Source organism: Sturnira hondurensis, unplaced genomic scaffold (genome assembly GCF_014824575.4).
Source record: "Sturnira hondurensis isolate 20B ecotype Veracruz unplaced genomic scaffold, ASM1482457v3 Scaffold0006693, whole genome shotgun sequence".
NCBI lineage: Eukaryota > Metazoa > Chordata > Mammalia > Chiroptera > Phyllostomidae > Sturnira > Sturnira hondurensis.
Genome location: NW_028079324.1, coordinates 1259229 through 1273018, shown reverse-complemented (window position 1 = coordinate 1273018; position 13790 = coordinate 1259229). Strand labels below are relative to the sequence as shown.

The window sequence follows — 13790 nt, the reverse complement described above, 5'->3', positions numbered from 1 at the left end:
TCTGTTCAAACGTTTACCATTGATGATCGCCCTAAGGTTAAAACGGCAGAAGCATAGGTTATCCTAGGAGATGTCTCCTGTCACTTGTTGGTACCAGCCCCATCACTTCTGAAACTCTATACACACGCAGGCCAATCTAGAGGTCAGCGTTCCATCCCGGAAACTGTCCTATCCTGTATAGGCGAGTGTCTTGAAGTTCCCATTACTTGGCTAAAGGTGGGGGGAGGGTGTGGACATGCATAGCCCTCCAAATGAATGCTTTCTCACCCGAGTTCTCCAATCTCCTTGCTGCTTCGTATACCCCTCTGAGCTAAGCAGTGGATGGAGGGTTATGGAGCCAGTCCGGGGGTGACCTTTTTAGCAATTTTTACTTTGGTAGCTTGGGTCTTCTCCTGAGACTCATGGACACTTTTTATCCTTCATTCTCAGCTTGAGGGTCCCAGCAGAAATGCCAAGACAACCGTCGAGATTCTCACTTAACTTCCTGCCAATTGAATTAGGAGGCAAATACTTTATATTTTACTGCTCTTAAGAGAATGTCTTGCTATTTAAACCGTAGCCTTCTGGAAATAAAGGCTTAATTCCTAAAAGTCATTATGCTGTTAGAAATTTCAGATGTGTAAATAATTCTTTTTAAATTTGATCCCCCTTCCTTATTTTCATACTGATAATTCTTCTGCTCTGTAGATTGCCAGGAATATTTTATTACCTCATGGCTTTGGGCAAGAGATGTCTCATTTAATGCCATTGCAAAGCATGTAAATATAATACCAATAATGTGTATGTAAAGCATTTAAAATATGAAGGGAAAAAAGTTACCTATGGATGAAAATTCATAGCATTTCAAGTAAAACATGAAGCAATGAGGTATCCCTCCCCTCTTTACAGTAATCCAAAGGAAGTTTAGTAAAATATTAACTTGAAGTGGATTTTGGGTAGCATTTGAAAATCTGTATGTATTTGTGGGGCTGTTACAATGCAGGCATGTGATTTTATGAGCCTGCGGTCCTCGTCTCCGATGATGCACGTGGACATTTTTCGCATTTTGAATATTTCATTCATTTTATCATTTAATGTGCTGGAACCGTCTGCAAAACACTAATTGTATAACACCCAATTTATTTTTATTGTTCAGCGTTTGGGAGCTCCCGAAGACAAGTCATTTGGCAGCTCGGTGGCAGGGACCGAAGTCAACCTGGACAGCTACCAAACTGCTCTAGAAGAAGTGCTCTCGTGGCTTCTTTCCGCCGAGGACACTTTGCAAGCCCAGGGGGAGATTTCCAGGAATGTGGAGGAAGTGAAAGAACAGTTCCATACTCACGAGGTAAAGCAAAACATCGATTTATGCGGCAAAGCATGTGCTTTGTCATCACGGCCAGGCCCTTTATCCCAGTCCCTGCCTGAGATCCTGGTATTTTTGTGATTTAGTTTTGGGTTGTTTTTTTTTTCTTTCATGGTTATTTCATATTGGTTTCAGGCGTGCAGTTTACTGGTTAGACAATCACACACTTCCCTTGGCAATTAATTTAGTGTTTCTTTGGGGATGGAAACAAACAAATGCGTTGGGCTTGGCAGGCCAATAGCCAGCTTTTGAAGTTCCCACTCGGCAAGCACCACTTGCGGGTGCTGAGAGGTGGTTGCTCAGCGACTCCCATGGGAATGTGGCCGCCCAGGGCGCTTCCCTTGGGTCAAGGCAAGGCTGAGCTGTAACGTGTACTCCAGACTACCTGTGTGGTATCACTGCCCTGGTCGGACACTTGTCCCGAGATCGCATCCTTCCCGGCCCTCCTCTGCTTCCCTGTCCTGTTTCCTGCGCCTTCAGCTCCCCCGCAGGTCTCCTGTAGGACATCTTCCTTAGTAAGCCACCGGCATGCAAACCTAACATCAGGGTCAGCTTCTGCAGAAGGTGACCTAAGCGGATCATTCTCTTTAATCGCATTGAAAACACTGTCAGGTTTCTGTGAAGAAAACATTAAAATACTTTTTACTGGGAATATACTTTAAGTGGGCTACACATTCGGGAAAAAAAATAATTGAAACCTTAATGATGTACATGAAGTGTTAATCAGTGCTGTCAACTTCTCTCCTCGTCAGGGGTACATGATGGACTTGACGTCCCACCAGGGACGGGTGGGTAATGTCCTGCAATTGGGAAGTCAGCTCATTGGAACAGGGAAGTTATCAGAAGAAGAAGAAACGGAAGTGCAAGAGCAAATGAATCTCCTCAATTCGAGATGGGAATGCCTGAGGGTAGCTAGCATGGAGAAGCAAAGCAAGTAAGTGGTTTTGATTTCTAAAAGTGGCCCATTTTGGCATGTTACGGTTATTTCGATGCAGTTTCCTGTCGATATCAGGAGTGGCAGTTCGTCCCTAAAGTGCACAGAGCTCTCTCTCCTGCAGGGCACATTTTCGTGGGCTTATGACTAGGCATTTTGGCGTTCACTTTTGTAATTGAAGTGGAGATGTTGGATAGAAGGGTCAGTTTCCACAGAATTACATTCTAACAGTTGCCAAATTGTTCTCATAGTTAGTATTTTCCACAGTTTCTCCCAAAATTAAAAAGTGGCGACCGAAGGCAGGGAAGTATACACAGGAAACCAAGTTCAGGCTTAGCCCAGCTATAGCAGGCTTGGCTGCAGACCACTGGATAAAGTCAGTGTTGCAAAGGAGCCAGTGGTAAGCTCTTTGCTGGTGGAGGGTCTTGCCTTCAATATGTAAAAAAAACGCTGCATCTGTGAAGTGCAATAAGATGAGGCACCACAAACCGAGGGCTGCCTGTACGTAGAACCACCTATTACATACAGGTGACAGGAAGCTTCTCTTTGGAAGGAAAAGTCCCCCCAAATACGAAATAGTTTCTCATGTGCTTATGGAAATCCTCTTGAAAAAAAAAAAAGGGTCTCATTTGTGTTTGGAAATCCTTAAGGCATGTACTGCCTGGTTCCGAAGTATGTCAAGAAAATCTACTGACTTAATCCGCAAAGAATTTGGGAGACATTTCTGAAAATGGCACTTTTCTTATAAAGGTAACAAGTAAGATCTCATCATTCGCGATGTGTTGCTCTGATTTATATTGTTGGAAGTGTGTATTCATGTAGAGCCTATCAAGACAAGATAGATTATTTTTAAATGAAAAGAAATGAAGTGCCAGCTGTGGATTTGAATGCATTAAGCTAGAGAAATTGTCCAAGCACCTTAAGTTTACTTGGCTGTTATTTATGAAGATTAAAAGCTTTAAAATAGGACCAAAGAAACTCATTAGATATGCTGGGAGGCTCACGATTCCAGTACTAAATTACAGTGTGACAGTAAGGAGGGAATATGCATTGTGCAGCTCATCTCTTCTGAAAGAATAAGGAAGCCGCATGTAAGATAGAGTTTTCACACGTGTCCATATTCCAAACCAGGAGACACTAGTCTGTGTCTATTGACATTTCCCCCCCGCTGTGATCATTTGGAGGATTGCAACTAACCCTGAGGTGAGGGTCATAATAATCGTATTATAACTTATTGAGTTGGGACCACGTCTTCCCATACCCAAGGGTCAACTAATTTACTCCACCCACTTCATCAAAAAATCATAAGATTTAGAGCCGCCTGCTTGTGGTCACAGGCCAGAGTTCTTCAAGGTTACAGCTTCGGATGGCTCCAATCCGTGCAACTTAAACAGAGCCACCTCAGACCAAATTTGAAAGTCTTTCAGATCCAGCCTCGGCCTTTTCTGCTTTTCCTACATTCTATCCTCCCGTTTTCTTCTGGAGGCTGAGCCCCCACCCCGCATTGGTCCCCGCTCCTCTTTTCCAATAGGACTAACAGTGTGACGTTAATTAGTCAAACTTGTCAATTAACTAATTGCAGCTGGAGACGAGTTGCAAAGAAGGTGAGTCATGACCCACCCACCCCCACACACACACACACGGATGTGTGGGGGTGACTTCCCCACTCACATCTTATTGGAAGGTGGGGACCTAAAATGATAATGCCACTGCTTAGCTAGGATTGACATACAGAACATAGTCTGTCCTTTGGGAAGATATGGGGACTTTGGTTTGTGTTGAAGTTTTTAGGGCAAGCGTGACCTTTCCAATAACAGAGCTTTTTGGTAAAATGTAGAGTTTTAAAAAATGAGACGTGAATATGACACATAGTCTTTTTTGGAGACTATTTCAATTTGTTGAAATACACATCCGCCAAGTATTATTTAAGCAAAACACATTGAGAAACCTCTTGCGAGTTTATAAATAACAGTAAATATCCCGTACCACTTTTACTAACTTTGTGTGTATTCATGCATAAAATCTATTAAACTTTTAGGGAGATAAGCCATTATGATAGCTGCACTGGACCTGATTTGTGGTGGATTTTTTTGGAGGAAATAAAAAGCTGATCATGACCATAGGACGTTGTCGGTATTTAGAAATTAACAATTCTAGGTTTTATTTAATGCTTTAATAAATTGTTACCTGTTCCGTTTTTATTCCCATGGCCATGTTAATTAGCTTCAGTTGGGAGTGTCACCTGCTGTTTCCAAACACGTGATTACTGCAGAATAGGAAGGCCGAGTAAATTGCCATAAATGAAAAGGGATTAGTCCACGCCCCTCCTTTCTCTCCCAGAGGCAGGCTGTGAGGAGACCTAGCCGGAAGCCATCATCCTTGCCTCAGTGTGGATCTAGTGATGACAAGAATGCCACTTAACATTTGTCTAGTCACATGAGATATGACCAAAGCCATGCCAGAACTCTTTATCTGCTACCTTGTAACAAAAGTAAAAGAAACAGGTTAGTACAGATAGGCTCATAACTAAAATCTATGAATAGTTACACTTGACGACGATAAGTATTATCTGCCAACCTATCCTATGTACCAACAGCAACCACATTATACTTGATGTCTATTCCTTGTGATAGATATCTATGCATATATTCCCATGTAAAATACTATATGCAATAGTACATATATGCATGCACACAAATATTAACAAATAATAACAGAGTGCCTTGAAATACCAGACACACTTCCAGGCCCTGGGGAACACAGTAATGATAATGAGAGGCCACTCTTCCAGATCTCCTAAATCTCTAGAGAGGCTGACGCTCAATAAGAAAAAGAACACAAGGGAAATACCAGAGAGAAATGAGTTCTCCGAAGAGCTTCAACACCAATAGGGAAGGGACTATGTGAGGGGTTACTTTATTTAGCTTTTTGTGATCCACAAATGTAGTTTCTGGGCCGAGGCCATTTAATGTCCAATTTCCCTGATAAGAAGGAAACACCGTTTGCAAATCAGGAAGAAGTCCATTTTCCGACAGAGGGAACAGCAGGGTGCGAAGACCCTGAAACAGGGACTACGTGGCTGGTTAGAGGGAACCAAGAGGCCAGTGTGACTGGAGAGCTGCAGCAGGAAAGGTTACATAGCTGAGGTCTGAGAAGGGGCTGAAATACAGGGAGGGGGCCCCCCCCCGCCGTGGAGGCCGTATGTCAGGATAAAAGACAAGGGTTTTGAATTCTAGCGGGAGTGCAAGGAAAGGCCATCGGACAGTTTTAGGCAGGGGAGGGCCAGGTAAAGGAAGTCCCAGTAATGCCACTGGAAACAGAGAGAACATGCAATGGCCCAGGTAAGAGATGCTGGTGTCTTGTGCCAGGGCAGCTGTGCTAATGTGTGAGTGCATTCTGCTATCTTAGCACAGTATTTACCGGATTTTTAGGACCGTAAGACACACTGGACCATAAGACACACCTAGGTTTTAGAGGAGGAAAATAGGGAAAAAAATTGTGAAACAAAAAATGTGCTAAAACATTAAATAACATAAATAACATAGGCTGCCGCCCCCCCAGCCCCCCCCCACACACACACACAGCGAGCCACGTAAGCTACATTCGGACTATAAGATGCACCCCCATTCCCTCCCAAATTTGGGAGGAAAGTGCATCTTATAGTCTGAAAATATGGTAGTTTATAAGCCATTCCTGCTGTATTTATTTTAATTCCCTTTTTGGCCTTTTTGATAGTCGGGATGCTTTTTGCTTTGGACATAGGCATCCTTCCATCTTACATTAAATGCAGACGCTCCCTTTATACAGGTTGCATCTAGGAAACATGATTGACCGTAGAAACCAGCAACACTTATCACACAAGAAATTTGGAAAATGTAGAGGTAACAAAATGCCCTCATTTTCACCTCATGCTAAGTACTTTCTAATTTATCTAAGGATAAGGTTTCACTTTCTTGCGCACCTATTTGCCCATACAATCCTCAGTTCCTGATTAGGAAACAGGGGCGCTTCCGTGTGTCCGGAAAACCTCTAAAGGACACGGGCTGAGATAGGGTATAAAAGAGTATTTTGCTAGAGCATGGGCATCATTATAAATAAGATGATTAGCCGTGGGGTCTTTTCATTATACTACAGAGCTTGCCTTTTTTTATATTTTTCACTCTTTTTTTTCCCTCCAGCCTGTTCTAAGCAGCCCACTCATTTTTGTCTTTGCAAAGGATAATGCTTGTGGATATTTTCTGTGGGGGTAAAGGAACTAGAGCAGGGTGACTAAATTACATTTGCCATTTCAGTTTTTCAACTGAAACACTTAAAAGATACTTGCAAAGGTATATAAATAATAAAATAAATGTATGGGTGCTTCTCCTTCCTTTCTTCCTCGTTTTTATTCTGTTCTCCATTGATGCTTTCATTATTAATTGCTTTCTTCTCCAATTCTGGTATCTTCATGGGTGTGAATTTGTGATGAAGTAAAAGCTAATAGAATAAAGAAATTGGTAAGATATCTCTAGCCACAATGTGCTTCAGCACAAACATGTGACTATTGGTCAATTACAAATCTTTAACAATGTTTATGAAATTGACATGGAAGAACAAAATGCCCCAATTGCATCATTAAAATACAATAATAAATACAAGACATTGTCTGTTGACATGCTGGAGTTCAAAGCCTTAAGACCAGTAGGCAAAATGATTTTTGTTTTATTTCCTTTTATGCTGCAAAATTGCCTTAGGGTGGTGGGAAGGAAGTGAGGGAAAGAGAAGAAAAAGACAAAACTTCTAACTGTGGAAGCATAAGAAGACAATTGGCCTAGGGACGACAGAAGGTATTCTTCTCTATGAATAAGCTAACTAATTTGATTGGAAAATGCAACCTGCAGAGAACAAAAGAGATTTACTGACACAGATTTTCTGTGAAGACTTAGAAAGATAAACACAGCGAGTTGCATCAACTTCTCTGATAACTGTGGCCAGGACACAGGCGGGGGAAACCAAGACCTTGCGTGTGACGGCAAGGGAAAGACATGAAAGCAAGTAACTCCAACTGAAGTTACATTCTGGTTTCCATCAGTAGGAGGAGAGATATTAGTAGTATCTGGGGGGAAATATAAGCCATCACATGGGAAGTAATTGTGAACCACTGTCAACACTTTGGAGAGGAAAAAGTATCTAGCAAATCTGGCTCATCATTTTTTAAAAATGTCTGTTCTAATTTTGAAATGAGATAACGTATGTGAGAATGAATAGAACAAAGAAGGTGTTGAACAAATGGATGGGTTTTTTTGTCCCAAGGGGAGCAGCTAACATATTGCATGTGTGAAAACATGAATGAACGAATGAACTAACAAACTAATTTCTTTAGGTCATTCCAGTGTGTCAGGTGAATTTGTTGCAATGGGCATTTTTAACTCTACATTATCTCAAACTATTACAGTTCTATTAAATAATTTTTTGTTCTTCCAGTAATGTTAAAAAGAGAATTCCTTGTAGATCAAGGTAGTTCAAGGACCAACAACAGCAACATCACTTGGGAACTTATTAAAAACGTACAATCTAGGCCCTCACCCTGATCCGCAGAATCACAAGCTGCAATTTAACAAGATTGTAGTTGGCCCTGGCTGGTGTAGCTCAGTGGATTGAGCACGGGCCTGTGAAGTACAGGGTTGCTGGTTTGATTCCCAGTCAGGGCACATGCCTGGGTTGCAGGCTAGTTCCCTAGTAGGGGATGCAGGAGAGGCAACCACACACTGATGTTTCTCTCCCACTCTTTCTCCTTTCCTTCCCCTCTCTCTAAAAATAAATAAATAAAATATTTTAAAAGATGACAGTTGATTATTAATCACATTGGAGTTTGAGAGACGCTGATCTAGTTGAAACAATTATGTTAAAAATTATAAATCCATACTCCTTTGTAGTGCACTGTTTTCAGTATCTTTCATTGCTATTTTTCTCCCAACAGGTGGGCCAAACATTTTAACTGGTTTCTTAGAAGCACTGTAAGTGGTGGTGGTGATGTCTCAACCAACCCTCAACTGTTGATGCCATCTCCCATGGGTGGTTAATAGAATAACAAAATTCTCATGCAAAAATAGGTAGTAGAGACAATATGGGAATATTGACAATTACTGCCCTAATAACCAGCAGTTATTAATACAGGTATTTGATCAAGTTCAAATGGATATGGCTGGCCATGACAACTTTTTTTCTGTATGTGGATAATATGTGTGCAGTTAATATGTGGATAATCTCTGTTCCAATAACATAACATTTGTGACTCATATGGCTTGAATTAGAAACAGAAAAGCCAAATCTCTAGGATTCATAGAAATGAGAGCAGAAGGTTGCATTTTTTTGGAACTTTGCCTTTTCACAAAGTAAAAAAATGGTAATTAGAAAATTAAGTTTAGCCCTGGCTGGTGTAGCTCAGTGGATTGAGCACGGGCCTGTGAATCACAGGATTGCGGTTCGATTCCCAGTCGGGGCGCATACCTGGGTGCAGGCCAGTTCCCAGCGGGGGGCTCACGAGAGGCAGCCATACATTGATATTTCTCCCCTTCTCTCCTTCCCTTCTCCTCTAAAGATAAATAAATAAAATCTTTAAAAAAAGAAAATTAAGTTTAATAGTTCACCCATCCACCTAATAGTTCAAACCTACTATATTCCCAGCACTATTTTAGATAGCAGGAAAATATCTGTGAACAGACCGACCAGTTTCTTCTCTTATTGAGCTTGCAATCTTAGTCAGGGGAGGGGGATAACAGACAATTAAAAAATATGTATATCAGATGACATTAAATGATAAATAGGGGAAAAATCAGGGAAGATTTAGAAAGTGACATGTGTAAATTATTGTGTGTATGTGGCCAGTCAGCAAAGGCCTCTGTGACGAGGTGATATGTAAGGAGAGCCTTGATCGGAGGGGAGGGGACAGTCACGCTCTGCCAAATGAAAGCGAATAGGAAGGTCCTGAGGTGGGAAAAATATAAATAAAAAAAATGCTACTTCCCTGTTTGAGAAACAGTAACTGATCTAACCAAGGGGAAAATGATGGCATTCTGATTTATGACTAAAAAAAAATGATGCAAATTAAATTGCTGGGCTGGCTCAACCTGAGCAGATTTAATAGAATCTGACACTTTTATCATCTTAACTGTGGTATTTCTGATTGGGAACATGGTGGCATTTTTGGGCTGTGTCTCCCAGTGTTTGATGGGTAATTAAGTGATGCCACTTATTCTTTCAAGGAGTATCTACCACGTGACTAGCATGTGCCGGCCACTGTGCCAGACGCTATATAGCAACGTAGTTATTGAAGTTGCGAGGGGGCTTTTACTGCCCTGTAAATGACTACGATCTCAGAGTGTCCACAGCCCCCATTCTCACTGAAGATAATTTAAACCCTCTTCCAATCACTGTAGTTAATTAGTCGTCCTTGGTTTGTGACGACCTCTGTGAGTTTCTTTGTCTGCTTTGTAAGCATTTAATTGGGGAGATTGAAGTGAGGGTTACCATAACGTATTTGCCTCAAGAGTCTTTTGCATCAGCCATGCAGCCTCTTTATTACGTTACCTTTACTATTTTGAATTTATGCCCTCCAAATTCAAATGAATTTGTTTGCATTTTGAACTTTAATCTTGTTCTGGATAGTTGAAGAATATCAATAATTAAATTGTTGTGGAGCTACATAGTTGCAGGGAAAAAATAAATCAGGGCTTTGAAAACCATGGCATATATTGGTTTCACAGAATATCTTTTTAAAAACAACAGTATTTCTCACGTTCCATTCAGTGGAGAAATAAATATTAATACACAGTTAATTTTGAAGGAGGTTTGAAAACTGCCTTTCATTTCTAGCCATTGAAAGGGGAACTCGGCAGGTGAGTTCTTTCTGAATTACTCATTCTGAGGCTGCAGACCAAAAACAGGGGCTTCCAAGGCAAGGTTGCAGGGTGGAATATAATAGTCACTCTCAGAATCAGTGGGGACTCTGAGAAATGGAGATGACCTGCTGTCTTTGGTCTGTCCCATGTCCCACGACGTCAGTGCACATATTGGTGGCAGTGATGATGCTGTAGAGAGAAGGATGCACACATTTGTTTTCAGAGGAAAAACTCTTTATATGGTTTTGTTAGACAGGCCTTTGCTTCACTTCATTCTCCCATGGAAATTAGTACACTAGTGTCTAAGATTTACAGGCACAAGCCCAGCGTTGGGATTCATGAATGGGTCTTTGAAAGAGTGATGAAGACTCAGGGGAAAGAGGAGGTACTGCCTGAGGCGAGGAGGTGCGGGCGGGTGGGGGGGGGCAAGAGGGATTAACCCCCTGCAGGTGCTGGGAGGAAACTTTCAGAAACTGAGCATGGGAATTGGCCATGGTGGTGGAAGCAGTGACGGTAAAGGTGGCAGGGTGGAGGCGACAGTGATGGTGAGAATCTTACCCATTCAGAGTCATTGTTTTTATTGGGTATTCAGTTTTAACCCTTATATTTCACAGGGCAATCACTGAGCTCTGATACATGTTACAAACCTTGAGAATTGAAAAGTACTGATGTTCTTCCTATGACCTGTTATTTGTTGCTGCCAGCCCAACAAAATGCCTTTCCGTATGTCTGTACACATTCATGAAACTTTTCTTTCAACAGTTTGATATTGCTTTTCTACTTTAAATCAGTGTTTGCTCTTTGGAGGGCCTAGGTTGTGTCATGCACTCTGACTCCTACATTTAATGAAACGCTGTAAATATTTAAAACATCTGGTCATTCATTGCACCTTGTCACTATATGTCTGTGGGAAACTGAGTCTCACTGCATTTCTTTCCTCATTAAAACCAAGTATCATGGTTTCTGTTGCTCATGTGAATCTCGTCCTAAGGAAGATTGTCTCAGTAGTGACTGCACGTTTTATTTAGGTGAGAAGGAAAAGTAAAAGTATCTATTAATGTTAATTTCTATAAAATCCTATCTATTAATGTTAATTTCTATAAAATCTACTAAACAACCTTCTTTTTGCTTCTGTTTTCTTCCATTCTGGTATTTAATGCCAGGAATGAAATGACAAATAAATATAGAAAATGTCATTTCTACAAAAAAAAAAAAAGATATTAGCACAGGCCGCGAGGCACACGATGTGGAGGAGGCTCCAGGGCCAATCCCTCTGGAGCCTCCCCTTACCTGCCTTTGACCCAGGCGAACCTTTATTTCCCCATCTGCACATTGGGCTAGTATCAGTCCCTGCATCGTCAGGAGTAATGATAGTAATACCTCTATCGACGGATGTGTGATGAATATAGTTATTTATTCACAAATTAAACTATATTAAAAAATCTTAGAGAGCATTATGCTAAGCGAAATAAGCCAGTCAGAGAAACACCAAGTACCACGTGGTTTTACGTATATGTAGAATCTAATGAACAAAATCCACTAGCAAACAACATGGAAACAGACTCATAAATGTAGAAAACAGACTGACAGCTGTCAGAGGGGACAGGGTTGCGGGTCTGGGTAAAAAGGGTGAAGGGATTAAGCAAAAAAACCTGATAGACAGAGGCAACAGTATGGTGAGTACCAGAGGGAAGGGGGTGGGGGAGGTAAAGGCGGGTAAAGGGGGGATATACATGGTGATGGAAGGAGACTGGACTTGGGGTGGTGACCATACAGTACAACATCCAGATGACGTGTTACACAATTGTACCCCCAAACCTATATGGTTTTATTAACCAGTGTCACCCCAATAAATTCAATAAAAAAGAAATAAAAGTCACAAATTTTACAAGGTCAGAATTGCTATTTAATAGATAGTTAGCAAGTTCTATAGTATAATTAGTGTGGGGATAACTGGGTAAAGACATTCAGTGTCACGAACCTGCCTCAATGTTGTGCCGCTAGTTCACGTTCATCCTGACATGGCTGTGCTGCCTGGGCCCAGCTATGCAGACATTGGCCGCCTGTGAGCATCCAAGGGCTGAAGTAAACATTTTGCCTCGGTCTTGAAAACCAGCAAAATTACCTTCAACCCTGAGTGTTTAGTGGAGTCACTTGGCTGTACATAATTCACCTTTCTCTGGTAATTTTAATAAAACCCAGACTTAAATATCACCTTTAGTAATTATTTTCTCAGTAGAGTAAATGAAACAAAAGTGCATACAAGGGAGTTAAAACGGCTTCATGTTCTAGCATATGGGAGCCTTCTGGGAGAATCTACTTCCCTGTACAGAATTCCTGCGATAAAATTGAGTCTATAATCTATTCATTAAAACCATTTTGTTAAGATTTTCAAGCCAACAGGTGGACTGAGTAAACACATTAATTTTAGTTTGCAACAGTGTGATTTCAGTCGCTCAGTCCCCTGCACAGTTGAGCAGACATGCGCGACTTCATTTTAGGTATTTCAAATAGATTCTTTTTGTTAAAGAGTTAAGTTTTTATTTTCATTTTTGATTGATTGGTTATTTCATGGAGCATAACTCTCAGAAGTGCTTATCTGACTCGGAGTCAATGTGAAAGCAGAACATACAATTTTGCTGCAGAGTCAGCTTTGTTAGAACGGGGCTACAGACACCTGACCTCAGCCTCGTCACTGCACTATGTTGGAAAGCCCGAGTTTTGTTCTTTCATCTCGAAACGAAAGCAGATGCAGGACCCTTAAGGCCGTGGAGCCATAGTTGTTTATTTTCAGCAGAATACTGTTATCCTGGCATTTCTTACTTGGGCCAAAATGCTTGGAAAGGGTTAAGTGACCAGTGAGGCTAGAGAGCAGGTAAGGACAAGACTATGACCTGGTTTTCCGGTTTTCCCTCGGTGACAGTTTTACCATGATATAGGAATTCGCAACAGGGGAAAACCAGAGGCTTTCTGACAATTGTGTTATCGGTTCAATCAGGCCTTCTGCGCTAAGCAAATGGCCCGTGTCCCAGTCAGCACAGAGGAAATATCTGTCATCTCTCTCCTAACTGAATGTTGTGCCATAATTGAACTCCACTGTGTTAGGGCTTTCATTTCTGTGGATTGTTCCTGCAAAGGAGACCGGCATTACCTACACTCTTAAGCTCCTCACCTCCCTTTCCTTCCCACGTAACACATTGCTGGCGCTTCATTAATGTTTCCGAAGGGCCCTGCATTTTTATGAACACATTGATGGTCTGAGCTGTGGGTTTTCGTCTTTATATTGATTCGGACCAGCTGGTAATGTAAGTGACAGAATTCTGAGAGACAGGTTGAATGTTCCCGAAATAATTCATTCCTCGAAAGAGAAAAAGGGATAAATGTTTGAAGACAGTTGTTCCTTATGGGATTTCCAGATCACTTAGCATCTAAACTTGGAGAATTGTTCTTTAAATCACACTCTTCATTTCTGTGTATCTGTGAGTCTGTCTGAAAGTCCAGTTTGGTCATTCTCATCAGAAAAGTTAGATAAAAATATTTTATAACTGTGAATCTTGTCATCTGTTTAATGGCATCTTGCGAACCATAAAAAAGTATTTTTAGAGGGTTAACTTAAATTTTTTTCTTTTTCTTT

The 13790-nt window shown here is 41.2% G+C and overlaps 1 protein-coding gene across 1 annotated transcript in view; it reads left to right on the top strand.

Annotated features, from left to right (window-relative positions):
- DMD (dystrophin) overlaps positions 1-13790 on the top strand; it is a 1607686-nt gene that overhangs the window by 372262 nt on the left and 1221634 nt on the right. Inside the window, exons 9-10 of the mRNA XM_037050278.1 lie at positions 1136-1324; positions 2095-2276. Coding sequence (XP_036906173.1) covers positions 1136-1324; positions 2095-2276 — 371 coding nt within the window. The remainder of the gene's footprint in view (positions 1-1135; positions 1325-2094; positions 2277-13790) is intronic.